Genomic DNA, 18,404 nt, shown 5'->3' on the forward strand with positions numbered 1-18,404 from the left:
GTAAAATTGTTTCTCAAAGCCTTAGCCTCTTTTCACCTTTTCCTCTCCTCTCTTTTCTTCTAATTGTTCATCCATTGCATTATTTTTGTCCTTGTCTTCAGTATGCTCTCTTCTTTTTAGCCCCTCTTCTCTTCTGAAACCTGCTTTCAATTCACTTTTGAATCAAATCTTTTAACATACTCTGCCGTGGCTAATAGTTTAAAATTTGTCTAACAGAAATATTATTCTGAGCGAGAAGACATTTATTTTAAAAAGCTGGAATAAGGGATGTGAGAATGTTTTACCTGGATAATATTTATTTGGAAGAAAAAATGTCTTTAATGCCTATGCCTATGCTGTCTTTTTCTGGTGGCTGTCCTTGAGACAAAGAAAAGAGATATTTGGATAAAGTGTGGCTGCATTCCACAGTAATTCCATGGCATTATATTGACAGCAATACTATAGAGAGAAACAGATGCTGCAAGAGCAATAAGCCAAATAAATGGGTGCTTGTCTAAAGTCCTTTATTGACTGATGTGAAGAAAAAGAGGTTAATTTGATAGCCTGCACTTTTATCGACATGTCATTTGTACCAATAATTTGTTGTTGGCATTTATTTCTTGGTAGTAGCTTTAGAAAATATCTCTAGTAAAAAAGGGGCTTGAATGTTAAACAGTACGCGGAATACTGAGATTTAATGTATCTGAGTGTTTTAGTGCATCCGGTTGTTCGCACTGTACTCGCTGCAGCACCTGTGTTCCAGTTTCTACATATCTCTCTCCATGGAGCACATTGAGAAAAACGTTTTATGAGCGGAATGAGAGAAGCCCCCCCTCCGCGGCCGACGTGTCTGCTCTCTCCTCTGCGTACATTTACCAATGATTAATGACTGCTCTGCTTCACTGACAGACACGGCAACAACAAAACACCAGAAAAGGAGGAGGAACAAGCAATATACTGTACAAGTAAGCTGGAGCTGATTGCATTGAAGAATTTGATGGGAGACAACGATGGGTGGTTTTGATAGAGAACATGAGAAAGCAACAGAAAGAAAGGAAAATGAAAGAGAGAGGGAATGTAGGGCTAGACCAGGATTAAAGGCACATCTGTGTTTGTGTTTAGGTCTGATAGACTTCCCGGAGAACTGCTCTATAGGCCTTCTTCCCTTGAGTCACCCACCACCCGGCCAACATCAGCACTGCACTGCTCCAGTCTGCCTACTTCATCCTTTTCCACTCACTCCTGCTGAGACATACGCTCACAAACATACACACTCAATCACAAGCAAACATACACATGCATACACAAGCAGAGAGAAATGACTTGTCCTACACAGGCAGCAAACAAAGGATCAGGAGAGAACATGTGGCACGCTGTTGCCTTTGTATATGCTCATTGTTTGGGGTTTTGTTTGGTCGTATTTCTGCTTTATCCCTGAACAAAGAGAAGAAAATGCTAAGCCAGAAAAACAGGATTCCATCATGTTTTTTTTTTGTTGTTTTTTTTAACCTAGTCCGCCAGAGAAACCGCAAGATGGTGAAATGCAGGGATGCAAGTATTTAAGGATCAGAGTCTGATCCAGAGCTTGGTCACTAGGAAACCACATTGCTGCCCATATGGAGTACTTTACTAATGTTCAACTGCACAGAACTCATTGTCTGGGCTAAATAAATACAGGCTGTGAAAACACTGAAATGTGTGCTTACACTAAGTCTATCGAACGCCTGAAATGTACAGGATGTGCCCTTCTGTATATGTATTCAAGCACATTTTGCATGGGGCTATGTTTTGTCTTGTGTTCTTTTGATGTCCTCGTGAACTGTTAGGGTCCTTTTTTTGGCAGGCACACAACTTCAACAAATATGCTCATTTCACACACACAGTACACCAACTCTATCAAGCCGAGGGACAAAAGAAAGAATCAATAAACTTTTTTCAGATATCATTCGACCTCCAGCACAAACAGTTGGGTCAGATCTCATTTTCTCTTTATTTTACTCAGTAACACATCTTTGTTGGAGTTTTCACACAAGGTATTTCCTTTCTCAACCCCAGATGCTAGTGTTCTTCCAGCAAACACAACCCCTGTTTGGAAACATTGCAGACCATTTTGGCTAATGTACAGTTTGAGACTCACTGATGCTCTTTTTTTGCCATGCTACTATAGCATTATTGCCTTAAAATGTAATAGTAATTCATGGTCCCCAGAGAATGAAGCCTTCTGACATAATGACCCACTGTCTTTTCCTCTAGTGCCACCAGCAGGTTGACATTTTCTTTTTGTTTTTAACTTAAATATATCTACAATTATTTGCTGGACTGCCATGAACTGAAGTATGGATATTGGACAGGATGCATTGTAATAGCTTTGGTGATCCCTTGACATGTTCTATTGCACCACCATCAGATTCATAATTCAAATGTATTCAGTACTTTATTTTATGATTGAATACATGTAAAACTGACATTATATTCATGGCAATACGCTAAACTGAGATGGATGGCATTTAGCTTAAAGCCACACTATGCTTCAGTGCAGCCTCACATGGCCTCACATGTCTGCTCTTGTGACAGTGAGGGTGAAGCAGGCTATAGCCACTTCCGACTTATGATTGCAGGAGTAAAACACCAGAAGAAATTGAGAGTGCTTTACATTGTTACTCTTGCTAATGGAGTCTTTGTGATGGCTTAACAAGCTCACTCCTGTCTTCTTAGACAAGTCAGATTATTAATGAAACATTTGAACATAGAAGCAATTTCACCATCTTCTGAATAGCGTGAGACTAGGGTATTTAAGAAAAGAGGTGAGCACCTGAGGGCACATTAGTATCTCACGCAAGGAGGTGATCGAGTGCAATCATGAAATAGAAAGGGGATAGCTTTATGGATTCTTCAACAACTCAATTTCCCCATGCTTAGAACCCCGTTATGATCCACAATTTGCCTAAGAGCCAGACCCCCGACTTACCATACAGTATTATTGTCTTGGCATATAACAAATAACTTATGAACTTCACTTTATTCGCCCTAATGAAATTGGTGAGATCAATGTGAGATGCATTTATCATTCCCAGGAATTGTCTCTTACAATCTCCTGGTTTTGACGAGAAAAACAAATTCTTACCACATTCATATATTTGTCAGGAGCATTTGCCATTTATTTCCTGTTGTGTTCAGGGAAGTAAGATTGACATGTAATGTTCACTGTTTAATATTTCATTATTTTAAATTAGTGGCTTGAAGTCCCTATAAACATGTTCATCAGGCATATGTTTTTTTAGTGGGTTTTTTAGGGGAACATTTCCAGCTGTGGCCTTGTTGCACACATCCATCCCAGAGCTGCTACTACTTCTACTGAGGCTCAACAGTAACGAGACAAACAACACAAAATCCTGCCTCAGCCACCCCCTTACTCATACAGGCGCACGCACACACACACACACACACACACACACACACGCACACACATACACACACACACGGAGATAAGCACACATATTCACAAATCCCCCCCAACACATTCCTCTCTGATATGACATCAGGCAGCACCAGGCGGGCTCCCTCCTGGGTTCAGATGGTGTTAAATTAAACAGTAAATCATCTCACCAAAAGACACAAGAGTTATGTGTGAGTCAAGGGCAACAGTTCTGGGCTTTTTAATAGGAGATGAGGAGGACTTTATAAAGGAGATAAATAACAGCTTAACAAACAGCCTCTGTCTGGTCCCCTGGAGGCTGGCCTCGGTGACCCTGTGGATCAGTAGGATGAAGGAGAGCCAAGAATCTCTTTTCCTCTGAAGACATGAAAAAATAATGTGCAGTGAAATTGGAAGACAGATATTCAGAGAGGGACTCAGGGAGGTGGAGACCAGTGATGAAGCAGGAGGGCTGAGGGTGGTGATTGCTGGTGATAGGAGACAAGGTCGGTTAAATAGAAAGGACAGGTCAACAGACGGGTTGAAAGTCAGACAGACAGACAGAGGGACAAAAGTAGATACAGAGAAGTTCATGCAGATAAAGCAGACAGACGGACAGAGAAGAAGAAAGAGATACAGGCAGAGGGGATGTGAGTTTGTCCCATCAGGTAATACTTTGCTCTCACCTCTGCTTAGTAATGTTTGCAGGTTTTCTTGGAGACAGACCTAACAGAATGAAATCTGATTCAACACAAAACAGCAGCATTTAGAGCAAATTAAAGAAAAGAGTAATTGCGAGGGAAAAGGTCCTTGGGCCAGAGATTGAATTGAAATGAAGCACTTTTAGATGCAAGTCATGTGATGTCAAATTCTAATCTCGCTTAATGTGCTTGTATTTTTCCATTTTTCCAGTATTTGTTTTATTCTTCCCTGGAGGTAAAATCAAAATCAAGGTCTGCACCAGAATAATCTTATCCTATTTACTTTGTCATTTGAAATAAAAGGCATAACTTAGAGTCTTTTCATGCAAGTATAATGGATACAGTCATGGGGTGATCATGTTTTTATGTACAAGCAAACATCACCATGTGTGTAATAAAATTCCTCATTGTGCAATGAAAGGCTTTACAGCATCTCAAGATGAAGCGGCTCCTAAGATAAACAGTTTAGCACTAGATAGGGGAGTCATTTATGAATCGTCCTTTAACTTTGCAGGTTTCTCATATTGCTTCTCGCTTATGAGTATACCTGGCCAATACTTCCTGATGCTGCTACAATTTTATTTGCTCTTTATTTCCAGGAGAAAAGAACATTTTCTCCAAATGCTCTATAAAAGCTTTAACTTCCCACATTGTTCATAAAACCAAAGTGATGCAAAGCTCTTTGCACAGCGTACAGCTTGGCATTGCGGCATACAGGGGACAATGTTATGGTTCATCTGAGTCTGTGCAAAACGCATCTTTATATAAGGTGATTTGTTCTGGTTGCCGTGTAGTCAGTGTCACTTTAAAGAGGAATCAGTGTCAAGCCAAGCTGCTGGGAAAGCTGGTTTATTTCCAAATCTTCAGCAATGTTTTCATGATGACTTCCGGGAATAGTGAGAGGCTCACTGATACTGACCTCAGCTGGCTCAGATCCATCTTCTGATCCGTATCAATCAAGGAATGGCAGGCCAGCTGGTTTTGAAAAAGAAAAAAAAAGTAAAAAACAAACAAACACATGTACACCAGCCATCTGTGTGCCATCCTTATGATGCACGTGCTCATGCTCAAGCAAAAATACACAGGCGTTAATCCACAGACACAGATGCATGGCTCCATGAACACACATACACCTCCTTACTCTTCCGAGGTTCATTTGTCAGCATGACAGCTGGACTCTTGCTAAGGTGGACTTTGCCAAGCAGAATCCCTCGCTTGGTTAGTGGGAGCCAGAACATCCTGGGAAACATTCTGACACACACTTAGAGGCTACAGTGCAGCCATGTATGCGTGTACACTCGAGTGAGCGAGTTTGTCTTTGTGTTCGCGTGCATGTACACGCAAATGTGCAACTTTTCAAAACATCCAGAAGCAGAATGGCAAGGTCTAGCCCCTCTTCAGTTTCTGCCTGTGCCTGGCAGAGGCAGGCTTGGCAGGAAGCAGCCCATTTTGTCAGCCTTCCAGTCGGCACCAAACGTGCACACCGCGCTCCCGCCTCTACTGGAACATCTTGCATCCTTTGCTTTTCCACTCACATCTGGGTCCTTAGACATCTGTTTACCCCATGATACCTGAAGTGTTTGCCCCTGTTGGCTGGGAGGAATGCACAGTATGCCCTCCAGCTGTGTCCAGTGGAAATGTGGCCATGAAATGATGTAACTGACTGGATTGCAAAGACCATCTTTCCAGCAGTATAAGATTCCTCAAAGATCACATGTCTGGTCTAGGGAGAAAAACTCTATCCTCTTTCTCACAATGTAAATCCATCCTGCCAAACGTACTGTTAAACAAGTCCTGGCAACCTCTCTAAACTTCCTGTTTCCAGGTTTCCAGCCAAAAGGGCTCATGCTTTGCCACTGACTTTTGCTGATGTAGTCAATTCACAGCCACTTTAATCCCCCCCCCCCTTTACCCATACTGTCTGCACTCTTTCTTCCCTCCATTTTCCCTCTAGTCTGCATTTCTCCCCTTCGCTGCTGCCTGATGGATTTAGAAAGTGAGAGGAAAAAGAAGGAAGGGGATAGGGAGGAGAGGGAGAAAGTGTTGTTTGAAAGGTGGGCAGTACAAAAGTGTGTGTGTGTGCATGTTCTGGGTTGGGGGGGAGTAAATGGCTGGGGGAAGTGCAATAGCAGCAAATTGAATGCCACTGTCACCCCTCTCTCTCTCCTACAAGTCTCAAACACTCTTTCCTTTAATTACCCAGATTGGGTTTCCTGGGGATGAAGGGAAAAGGGAGGAAAAGGGAGTAACAGGGGGTCCTTGATATTGTCCTTGTCAAAGCCGAGGGGAGCGACTTACGAAGTCATTCATGCATCCATCACACTCCTGATTTCACAATTTAATCAATCCCCTAATGAAAGAGAGTGACAGAGAAAGAGAGAGAGAGAGAGAGAGAGAGAGAGAGAGAGAGAGAGAGAGAGAGAGAGAGAGAGAGAGAGAGAGAGAGAGAGAGAGAGAGAGAGAGAGAGAGAGAGAGAGAGAGAGAGAGAGAGAGAGAGAGAGAGAGAGAGAGAGAGAGAGAGAGAGAGAGAGAATAGTGAAATGGTAGCCCTCACACTATAACCCTGCTAAGCCAATGCTTAGGGGTGCGGCCACTCTTTGTCTGCCACCACAATGGCTGCCTTATTTCCTTTCTCCCTGCCTGGAACAGGAAGAGTGAAGAGGGCAAGTCATTGCATTGTTACCTCCAGGGAGAATAGCACCTCTAATTTGCCGTAAGCCTGCACTATTAAAGACCAGACTCCTTTCACACTGTAATAATTGGAAAAGTCATTTACTGCCTAACTTCCATTACTACTTGTTTTTTCCACTAATGTGGAGGAGGGATTTTAATATCCTCACCTGTGTCAGTTCTAACTATCAACCAAACTACAATATAATATCTCTCTATTTTATTGGTCACACACTCAGATGGACCACTACATCGGATAAATCTGAAAAGCATAATTTTGGCCCTCTGTAACTCTGAAAATGGCATTCTCACATTTTAATGAAAAATGTCTGTCCTTAGATGGCAGGGAGCTGTGTGGCAGTAGAGTTAGAAAAATAAACTTCATGTTGCCTCTAATTAGCTCTGTGGTCATTTGTTTTAAAATTTTAGTATGGTCAATCACACAATAGTTGTCAATCACAAGTTTGGCTATATTCAACCAGAATAGAGGTGATTGAGAAGAGCAGGAGAGGACACAGCTGAGATTTAACCTGCTGGGACATAGCAGAGCAAACTACCGTACATGCTAATGTTTAGCAGCAATACTGTTTAATTTGTTACCCTTTGATAATTAGCAATAAACACAAAGTACAACAGAGCAAAATTCTTACCTGTGGCGCTAGATAAAAAAATTAGGGATGACCCCAATTCCTTGTGAAGGGGACATGACTGTACCAGTAGGTGATATGAGGGAGAAGCCATTGTGCTTGTTAGCAAAATAACAAAAATGCATGCCCATGGTTAACCTGTTATCCCTCCCCTCTATCCCCTATTATCAGAGAAAATTTAGGGGCAGGGGGGATGTTTAATTGAAAATGTTAGTCTAGTCTGCCTGACTCATTGATCCTTTATTTGACTGAGATGTGGACAAGTTAGAATAAATTGCCCTCATTATGGTTCTGCAATATCAGTAGCTTAACTGTGTATTGACAAATCTGGTATGTCCCAAATTTCATGGTAATCCATTAATAGTTGTTGAGACATTTTAAATCCGAAAACATCAACCTTCTCCAGAGGAAAAATCAGGTGATCTCTCCTGTATGGACCATGAAAGAGAAACTTTATAGCAAAGCATCCAATAATTTAGAAGATTTTTCAGTCTGGATCAAAGTGATGGACTGTTTTGAATTGACTCTTTTTCCGAAACACATCCTTTCATCCACAATCCTTTGCAAGCTAATGAATACAAGCTGTTATAGTATGCTGTTTCTGTTTTATCTTTAAGTTAGCAAGTGCAGTTTTGAAAATCACAACTTATTCAACATCAATCCTGTGCTACCTTTTGAAGAGATACAATACGGAACACCAAAGCCTGAGAGAAAGTCTCTGTTTTAAAAAGGCCAAAGGAAGGCTTTTAATGCAGACACTTTGCTGACTCACAGCAAAACACACAAGGTGTCTTTGTATCTTTGTGCGTGCACCGGAGTGCATTTGACAGATGGAGTGTGCGTGTGATATGCAATGCCACCTAAAAACCTTTCTCTTGTCGAGGCTCTTTTTCTTCAGAGTTAACCAGTTTGTTTGTGACCTGTTTGTGGCCAATATCTGTATTTCTTGCTTGCCTGTTAGGCTTTACTGTGCTGCTGAAGGAACATTTCTCTCTGTTTGTTCCTGTTGGCATTTGTGTTTGGAGTCGCTACCCCTGTTTATTGGGCTTTGGAGCTGTGAAAGGCCTGGCTTTCAGCTCTTTAGGGGTTTGCTTTTACTTTGCTGTCTGCAAGTGACTGTTTCTGCTTTCCTACTGCTCGCTGAACCAGTGTCATTCTCTGTACCAGCAGTGCACTACAGCACACCTAATTGGCACTCTCATGACAGGCCTCTGTGTGTCTGTATGTTTCTTTTAATGTTTGTGTATGACATACGTAAGCCAGATTGTTATACGTTTTGCTTTGAATATTTTCTGAACTACAAACTCACAGCAGCTTTTAGATCCATTTCATGGCTGTTTTTTTGTGTGGTATGTTTTTACAATTAATTTATATGATATATACAGTATATATACAGTGCCTAAAGAAAGTTATGATACTTTTTGGAAATAGTCCCTTTTTTTGTTATACAGCCTGATATGATTACATAAAAAAATATATTTTCCTAGCGTGATTAACACATTTTGCCGTACCTCATTCTAGTGATATAAAAAATTTAAATCAGAATAGCAGGGTTGGAAAAGGGATGAGTCCTCAGATTTAGTACTTTGTGGAGGCCCCTTTTTTGCTTTAATTACAGTCATCAGTCTGCTTGGACATGGCTCTACCAGCTTTGTGCACCTAGATTGGGGAAAATTTCCCTATCCTTCCTTGCAGAACTGTTGGAGTTCAGTCAGATTCTGTGGTGTGCGGCGATGGACTGCACTCCTCAAGTCCACTCACAGATGTTCTGTAGGGTTTAGGTCAGGACTCTGACTGGGTCACTCTAGGACATTCACCTTCCTGTCCTTTAGCCACTATGATGTTTTTATGGCGGTGTTTTTTGGGTCATTGTCATGCTGGAAGGTGAACCACCCGCCCATTTTTAAGTGTCTAACAGAGGGCTGCATGTTTACCTCAAGAATGTGTGGGTGTACTTGGTGGCATCCATTTCCCCTTCAATCCTGACCAACTGCCCAGTCCCTGCAGAAAAGAAACAAGTCCACACATAATGCTGCCACCACCATGCTTCACTATAGGTATGTTGTGTTTTGGGTGGCCTGCTTTGTTTGGTTTCCACCAAACATAGCGCTTGGAGTTCAGCGTAAAAGTTCAATTTTGATCTCATCTGACCATATAACCTTTTGCCACATGGCATCAGAATCTTCAATATGTTTTTTTTACAAGACTCAGTGTAATATCTTTTTTAGAAGAGGCTTCTTTCTTGCCACCCTGCCATACATGTAGAACTTGTGAAATTGTTGTCACATGCACAGATCGACGAACCTCTGCCATTTAGACTTGTAACTCCTTTAGGTCACCACAGGCCTCTTGGTAGCTTCCCTGATCAATCTTTTCCAGGCTCGGTCATCCAGTTCAGAGGGGTGGCCCGATCTAGGCAAGGTCTAGGTGGTGCCATATGCCTTCCACTTCTGGACAACACTCTGAACGGTCCTCAGAGAGAAAGTTAAAGGCTTTGAAATATTTTATATCCTTCTCCTAACTTGTGCTCATCCACAACTTTATCCCGGAGCTCTTTTGAAAGCATATTTCCAACCATGGTGAATTATTATATGTTTCCATGTTGAAACCACTGTTAGCCACATCTAATACAAGTGCAATCATGGGCTGACGTAGCAACAAAATAGTCGTGAGCATCAAGGTTGTTCTCTATTAACAAATTGATGCGTTATTACATTGTATCTAATACAGGGAGAATATCAGCAACTAGCTGAGGTTATCACTCTAAATATCAACACTCTCCTTCTACCCTTTTATTCCCTGAGAAAATGTGGCAATAAAAAAAAAACTTCCCAAATGCACAAGGATCTAAAGTACCAAGACTGTTGTATAATTTCTATGGTAATTGCTTTTCACCCACAACGCCCCAAGAAGCATTACAGCTATGCATATGGTAATTACAGTTCTCTGTACCTGCTAAACTGCAGATTACCTTCAATCATACATGTACTTCAAAAGCTTCCAAGTGTGGTGAAGATACATTACACTAGCACTGGTGTATAATGTCTGTACATGCACTGTCTCACTAAAGAAACAGAAGAAAAACACCAGCTTACTTTTTGTATTTATGCATCTGTACGGTAGCCTGCAGACCCCCTTGTCTTGCATTGGCCCGCTCACTTTTAAAAGATAGGGATTGGGGCTTAATAACATTTGGACTGATTTTAGGGATTGGGGCTCAATAACATTTGGAGTGATTTTGACATGGAGCTAATTGTTTCATGACTACTGTTTTGTCAATGAGATGGACTGCATTTTAACATGATTGACGGGTGGGTTTTAAATGATTTAAAAGGGTCATATATCTTGTGAGATCATCAATTTGGCTGGCACACATTTGCCGCCTCATGCATCATTAATATAATAATCTCTTCATTCTTTCTCCTCGCTTTGTTAGGTAATAAACATCCTATCTCATTTGGTGTTTCTGTTGAAACAGTACCAGGGTTTGCTCTTAATATTCTTCTTTTTTTACTTCGTTTTCCATCGTCATCATTTTCCCGGCACCTCCTGCAGGAGGCGACCTGCAAACATGACAATTATACTGGCATAGGACGTGTCTGTGATACAGCAAATTCTATTTGAAATGGAGCATACTGCAGCCCTAAGCCCCTCCATGTTCCCACCCTTTGTTTACATATAGCACCTTCTCTCCTAATCTGCCATGGTGAGACATGCTTGGGCTGCAAGGCAAACAAGTCCATTGGTAATATGCTCAGGAACACTCTGGTATCACACATAGCAGAGAGGTCCATCATTGCCAGGTTGAACTTGAAGCACCTTAAAAGTTATTGCCAGCTAAGACAAGCAAGTAGAGTTTAGGTTATGGTTAAGGCAGAGCAGGCACACATATGGTTTTATACTTTTCAAGGATTCCAAAAGGGGAGAAAATATAAAGAAAAATAAAATGTATGAACTGTGCTTTAGAAGATGTTGTTTACAACAGACACAAAATACAATTCACATTTATTTTGAGTTGTAACCTTGGCTATCTGTGAAATGTAAGTCTAATAGTCACTCTTCTTCTTTTTGGTCTCTTCTGGCAGAAATATGTGTCTCTTAAGTCGCTTAGTTCTCCACTATGTTCACCAGCTCATCGTTAAATGTGTTGGTGCTAGTAGTGTTCAGTGGGCTTGTGGAGGTTTTTCACCTAAACCAAAAACTATACCAGTAGAGTAGTAAGAGTGAACCTAAACAGTAAAGTTGCCATCTGAAAACCAAAACACTGAGCCATATTTCCCTATGAAGCTCAGTGGACGATGTTCATTCATCTCTGATATATAGTTTTTTTTTTGTAGTTTGCTTATGCTTATGTTTCATTGGATAGCCTTATATTTAAAGATGTTTCAAGTAATGTTTCTAGGCCCATGTATGCTTAATGGGGGCAGATTAAATATTAGATGCATCTTCATTGATTTTTTTTATTGGTTGCTGAGTATAACTAGGTCTATACTTCGACTATGTCACACTACTGTGTCAGCGTACAGTATAGATCACCCAATCAATCCTTGCTATTTGGATTTATTTTTATTTAAATACATATCATATTATTAAAGGGGACATATTACATTTGTTTTTTTTTCCCGGTTTGTACTTCTGTTTTGTGTTTCTACACATTTACATGCTTTTTCTGATATTGTTTTTCTGAATATACCTGTATTCACTCTCTGTGTGAAACTCTCTGTTTTAGCGCCTGTCTCTTTAAACCTCTGATTAACTTATGCTGACACAAACATACTCAAAGCCTTACCAAATGAATTGTCATGTGATATCTGGTCCCGCAATTCTCGCGTGATCTTGAGAATCCAGTAAGGAGATACTCAGATGGGAAGCAGTATATACTAATGAGCCTGCTCATGGGAAGTGGAGCCAAATAATGAATAATCTTGTTGATTCCCTTGTTTTCTGACCTAGGCAGCCTACAAAAAAACTGACTAGGTTGTCTTATTTCACAGTTTCTGGGTTGACTCTCCAGATACCTAAATGCATGAAAATGTAATTTTTTCATGATATTTCCTCTTTAAAATAAGTAGTCTTATATACTGTATATATTACACAGGCAGTGCAGTCGCATATCTACAAGTACTATACAATTTAAAGTGTTAGTTAACATCCATTTTTAAGGGAGAATTAATTCCTCTGCAACCCAGTAACTGTGGTGGTAGACTGGCGCTTTTGTGTTATTCATTACCCTCTCTTCATCTCCGCTTCTCTGTTTTCCCCGAAGACCCAGTGCCATGATAATTTCTCATTTGATTCAGTTTTGCCTGGCAGAAGGGAGCTAAGCTCACTGATAAGATCTCCTTAAGAACCAGACAAGTTGTCAGTAATGAAGGGAATTGCTTTGATCCGTCGACAAATAGGTCATTTAAACAGTGTCTGGTTTCTGATGCCGGATGATACAGTCATGGCTCTCTCTCTGCCTCTCTCTTTCTCTCTCTCTCTCTCTCTCTCTCTCTCTCTCTCTCTCTCTCCATCTCTCTCTCTCTCTCTCTCTCTCGCTCTCTCTCTCGCTCTCTCTCTCTCTCTCTCTCTCTCTCTCTCTCTCTCTCTCTCTCTCTCTCTCTCGCTCTCTCTCTCGCTCTCTCTCTCTCTCTCTCTCTCTATCTATCTCTCTCTAGTCACACATACACACACACAATCAAGACGATAGAGAAAAATAAGAAGAAACAAAAGAACCCACAAAGAAAATAAAATTAAAAACAGTTCTTTAGACTGTTGGCGCTCTTGCAAATGAATTCCTTTGTTATTAATTACCCAATGGAGACTTTTTTATTTATATGTGTGAGTGTTACTGTTTGGTTTTGTGTGAGGTGCAAGATGGTAGTGTAGCAAGCGAGACAGAGAGTTTCCCTCTTTTCATTAGAGGAAATAAAAAGTATTTATAAGCTCTCTGTGCTCATCTCATGCTGGCTTTATTCAACACATTCCCTGCCTTTCTGCAGCTAAAATGACAGAATAATAGTGAGAGCTGCTAACTATTGAAATGACATCTCGCCTGTCAAAATATTCTGTGATAAGATGAGATGGATAACATGCTACAGCGAGCTTACAACCATTGTTGGATCTGTTAATGCATAACCATGGTTATATGCATGTGATTTATTACATACATTATTAATCATGAGCCAGGCAAAACACAATTGTGCACACTTGGATGTTTGCACATGTAACCATACACAAATATTTAATAGAAACAGATGAGGATAAGGATTCTGGCGCCGTCCCTCAACTGTTTTGAAAGCGTTTACATGAACGTTGTGGGAGGGAGAGCTAATTAAACATGCAGTCAACTCTCTTTCCCCCCACCACCCCCACCCCCAAGCAGGACGACTTGGAAACGGGTGGGAAATCAGGGGGGCGGGGGAAAACCAAATGGAATTATGGAGAGCTATCACTTCCTAACTGGTGAGGATTTATACTCCACTGCCAAGGCCAACGGATTGCAGTAATTTCATTTTTCATGCATGGCTTCTGTCCCCACGGAGACCTGAAGCAAAGAAAGAGAGAGAGAGAGAGAGAGAGAGAGAGAGAGAGAGAGAGAGAGAGAGAGAGAGAGAATGGAGGGGAGAGATGAGAGGAAAAGGGGAGGAGTGGAGTTGGAGAGAAGGAGTTAGAAAAAGAAGGGAGACAAAGAGAGGGGAGGAGAAAAAGTGGGATGAATGAGAGGGGGAGACAGTTTGGCAGTGGGATGTGTAATAATTGCTTGTATTTTCTAATGCGACAGGAAAGGTAGATGGAGTCAGTGTGCTGCAGTCTCATTGCATTACCTTTAGACAAGGGTAATGGCGGTACATTGAGAGTTCAGCTGTGCTGCTGGCTGGATATTTGTTAGTTTGTTGGTGTTTAACGGGTACAGTTTCTTTGAAGTAATTGCAGTCGATGCCTGCAGCTTGTTAATTATCATAGCTGTCAGCAGTAATTCGCTGAGATATGTGCAGAGCATTCTGACGCTTCCCTCTATTCCCCAAAGAAAACAAGCATACAGTACAGACATGCACAAATAGCATTAGTGGGGTGTTGTGACAGCTCTTGCATTCTTAAAGGGATGGTCTCTATAACTGATCACTTTTGTTTGATTAGAAAGACACACCTCGACCGGATCCTTCTAATGGAGAATTGATGATAATGTTGAGGCTGATGTAGAGGAGGAGAATGACAGTAGTGACAATAGCAATGTCTGTGATGGTGACAGGTTTTTATTTCACCAGTAGGAAGAATCAGGATGACACCTGTCTTGATACTACAGTATATGTCCCTTCCTTGTTCTTCTTAGTTGTCCCAGCTATTTTCTCAGCAGGGCAGAATTTCTAGTGTGGCTAAATGTGTTCCTTGAGTGCTGAAAGATGGAGACACTCTTCAGGTACACTCTCAACTGATATAGTAACTGATTATAAGAAAAAGGTTGGCCCTTCATTTGTGTGTTTGTGTGTCTGTACAGTACAGTATGTTCCTGCAATGATTTAGTCATTTGTTATACTGCTTGATGTTCACGGGTTGTCATGTTGGTAATGGACAGAGTTTGGAATGTTTGGAGGTTTGGACTCTATTTGGGCACGTAATTGAAAAACTCCTTCAGAATGAGTCACAATTACACAGCACTTCAGACCCAATCAGAGCCCGAGCAGTGTATATAATGTATCTATTAGCTGTCTATCCATAAAGGAAGGCTGAACCAATGTAAGTAGGCCTATTTCTTCAAAAACATCACTTACCATCTCCCCCAGTTATTCAATGATTCTCTTTCCGTGTGCACCCCTGGATTTGAGACTATTATTTTCTTCTGGCCCAATTTTACCTCCTCGTAATGTGTTATTGTTATGTTGCCTCCCTAATTACACAACCATTACAACCACATTTTCCTATCTAATTGTCATTTTTGTTCACAACATGTCTATATTCCGAGCTTGGCTCCAGCAAATATTAATAAATCACTACCTGACTGTCGATTAACAGTAAATATATGTTGATTTCATTTCTCCCTCCCCGAAATATTGAATTTAAATTTCTCTTTTGAAGCACTCCAATTCTGCCAAACAGAATGCATAGCACTCCCTGCGGCAGCACTAATGGAATCCTTGAGTATGCAGTGGCTCGAAATGAATGTGTGTGTGTGTGTGTGTGTGTGTGTGTGTGTGTGTGTGTGTGTGTGTGTGTGTGTGTGTGTGTGTGTGTGTGTGTGTGTGTGTGTGTGTGTGTGTGTGTGTGTGTGTGTGTGTGTGTGTGTGTGTGTGTGTGTGTGTGTGTGTGTGTTGCGTGCATGCGTACGTGCGTACGTGCGTGTGTGCATGCAAGAGTGCGTTCCCCGTCTATCTGTGTGTGCCTGTGCATGTTTCCAGTGAATAAAATGCATTATCAGATTTCAGAGGTTGTGTAAGCACAAAATTATTTAACTCTTGGGCTGTATATCACAAACTGGTCCTTGAAACATAAACGACCCACAGCACATATTGCAATAGGTGTAGGTTGGCCGTGGCAACTCTGTATTTCAGTTTAGCTTCCTCAGTGCAAAAGAGGAATAAAGTCTTTGTGAAACACAGTATGAGGCTTCAATAAACACTTGATAGATAGATTAACTATTCCTCTTTATTGTGATGCAGATTCGTTCAGACCAGGACAAGGACATCTCCATCCGATACAGCATCACTGGGGTGGGAGCAGATCAACCCCCCAATGAGGTGTTTAATATCGACCCAGTGCTTGGAAAGATGTTTGTCACCAAACCTCTCGATCGAGAACATCGCTCTTCTTACCATGTGAGTGTCCCTTTCTCTCTATTACCCTCTCTCTCTCTCATTCTCTCTCACACACACACGCACGCACATGAATACATGCACACAGAACATATACGACCTTTGAAATGAAACCCACAAACAATATTATACTGTACAACCAGTTAACCCTTTAACACATAGGGCTCCACAACAACATATAGTAGTCTAAATCAGAATCTAAAATGTTATTAAATTTACAAGTCACTGACAGATATGTGCGAGAAAAGGAAAGTAATGTGTTTATATACACTGGAGATCAAAATTAGAGAACAAATCATAAATACTTGATTTATTCTGAAATACTGTTATTTTTTATTGTTCATAATTTGATATAATATCAGATGTGGCTATATCACTGCTGTGCTAGCATGTTTTAAATAACCATGGCACTTCAACTAAAACCTTTATTTTGTGAAAAAAATAATGAGCAAAATTAGAGAACAGTAACCATTGTGTCAGAAGAGAAGATTTATACAATGTTTTCTTAGGGCCTGTGGGCGCAGATGGGCTGAAGTCGTTCAAAGCAAAGGCATTTTCATTTCCTATTCATTTTTGAATCCCATAGCCCTAAGAAAAAAAATGTTTAAATCTTCTCTTCTGACACACTGGTTACTATTCTCTGTTAAATTTTCCCACAGCGGATAGTTTATCAAATTCTGAACAATAAAAATTAACTATTTATAATGTCTGATATAGAAATATCAATATGTTGTATAAGTATGGAATATAAATCCCTTCTCTTGTAATAGTGAGAAGTTTGATCATCGCAAGGGACAATTAAAACTTTAGTGCACAGTGACGATATAATTACCAATTGTAATTGGTAATTATATAGTTTTTTTCCTTTCCACCTAGCTACTGCAGGTGGGGCAAAGCTGTGTGCAAAACATCTGGAAGTAGTGAAGTATATGTCAAGAGTACATGTTAATTAATCATTAAGCTCTCCGTCACATAACCTTTCACTGTTCTCTTTACTGCTGTGCCAATAACAGTGTCCAGTGTTTCCCCCAGGTTTACAGCGTGGGGGGGCAAAGACAAAAACACTTAAAGGAATCATTTTTTCATGGTTTGTATGTGTTTCCAAAACACTTGAGCGGCTTGAATGTTCTTTTATTGGCGTGCCAGCCGATGTTTAGTCAGAGAATTTAATGATTAGGTTTGTAACAAAGGTCAATCCCCACATGGTTAAATGAATCAGTATTAACACAAGCAGTTTTTTTTATTTATGTGAAGCAATATACGTAACTATTTGACTCAAACCTGAATTGAATTCGATGCATATTTGAGTGATATAAACACATAAAAAATAAATAATTATCAGCATTATTTTATACAAAGTAATAAAAATTGGTGCTGTTATACAAAGCTTTTGAACAGACTTTTTGACAGAGACAGGCTACTTGTTTCCACGCCTCCCAATCTTTATGCTAACCTAATCGAAACCATGCCATGCAGTGGTGATTTCTATTTCCCAGGTTTGTATGCTTCAATAAAAGCAACAGCATATGTTGCAATGTAAGAACAGGAACGTTTGTATTACTGAACAGCTAATAAATATCCAAATATATAAATCATCCAGCTGCCATCTGTAATGTAAGAAACAAGATGCAAATTAATGTAAATTCATTCAATATAGCTAATGGATAAAAATAGATTAATATATCTTTAATAGCTACCTATATGTTATTATATGTGATTAATATCATATCATATTAATGTATTTAATTTAAACTTGTATGTATTCGATGTATATTAAAATTTACATGAATGATTTAGTTGCTCTTTAATATGGGGGGGAGGGGATTAAGTGATCCTTCACATACAGTGCCATAAAAAATAATAATCACAAAATAACACTGGTTAAACGATGTGTATAGTTAAGGGATTTGACTTGTGATTTTCTCATCCTCCCATAGTCCAGCTGTAACCACTAACCAGCTAGGGATGATATGTTAGGATTTTATCTTTATTTTATCCATACTCTTAACAGTTCTGTTCTTTATCGCTACTAAAGAATGGCTTGTTTGTTTTCTCTTTTTTTAAGATTAAATTCAGAACAGCAATTCATTTATATTTCAAATATAAATACATACTGTTCCCACTGCAGCAACAGTAAAGGTTCCAACAGCAAAGTCACTAAACTCCCTAATATCTGGAAACAAATCGAGGGGGCTGGCT

General features: G+C 40.2%; 1 protein-coding gene across 1 annotated transcript in view; it reads left to right on the forward strand.

Annotated features, from left to right (window-relative positions):
* The window catches only part of LOC310952300 (cadherin-4-like), a 245,577-nt gene that overhangs the window by 189,598 nt on the left and 37,575 nt on the right, over positions 1-18,404 (forward strand). The window contains exon 6 of the mRNA XM_083920873.1: positions 16,053-16,208. Coding sequence (XP_083776999.1) covers positions 16,053-16,208 — 156 coding nt within the window. The remainder of the gene's footprint in view (positions 1-16,052; positions 16,209-18,404) is intronic.

Source organism: Echiichthys vipera, assembly GCF_963691815.1.
Source record: "Echiichthys vipera genome assembly, chromosome: 9".
In the NCBI taxonomy this organism is placed as follows: domain Eukaryota; kingdom Metazoa; phylum Chordata; class Actinopteri; order Perciformes; family Trachinidae; genus Echiichthys; species Echiichthys vipera.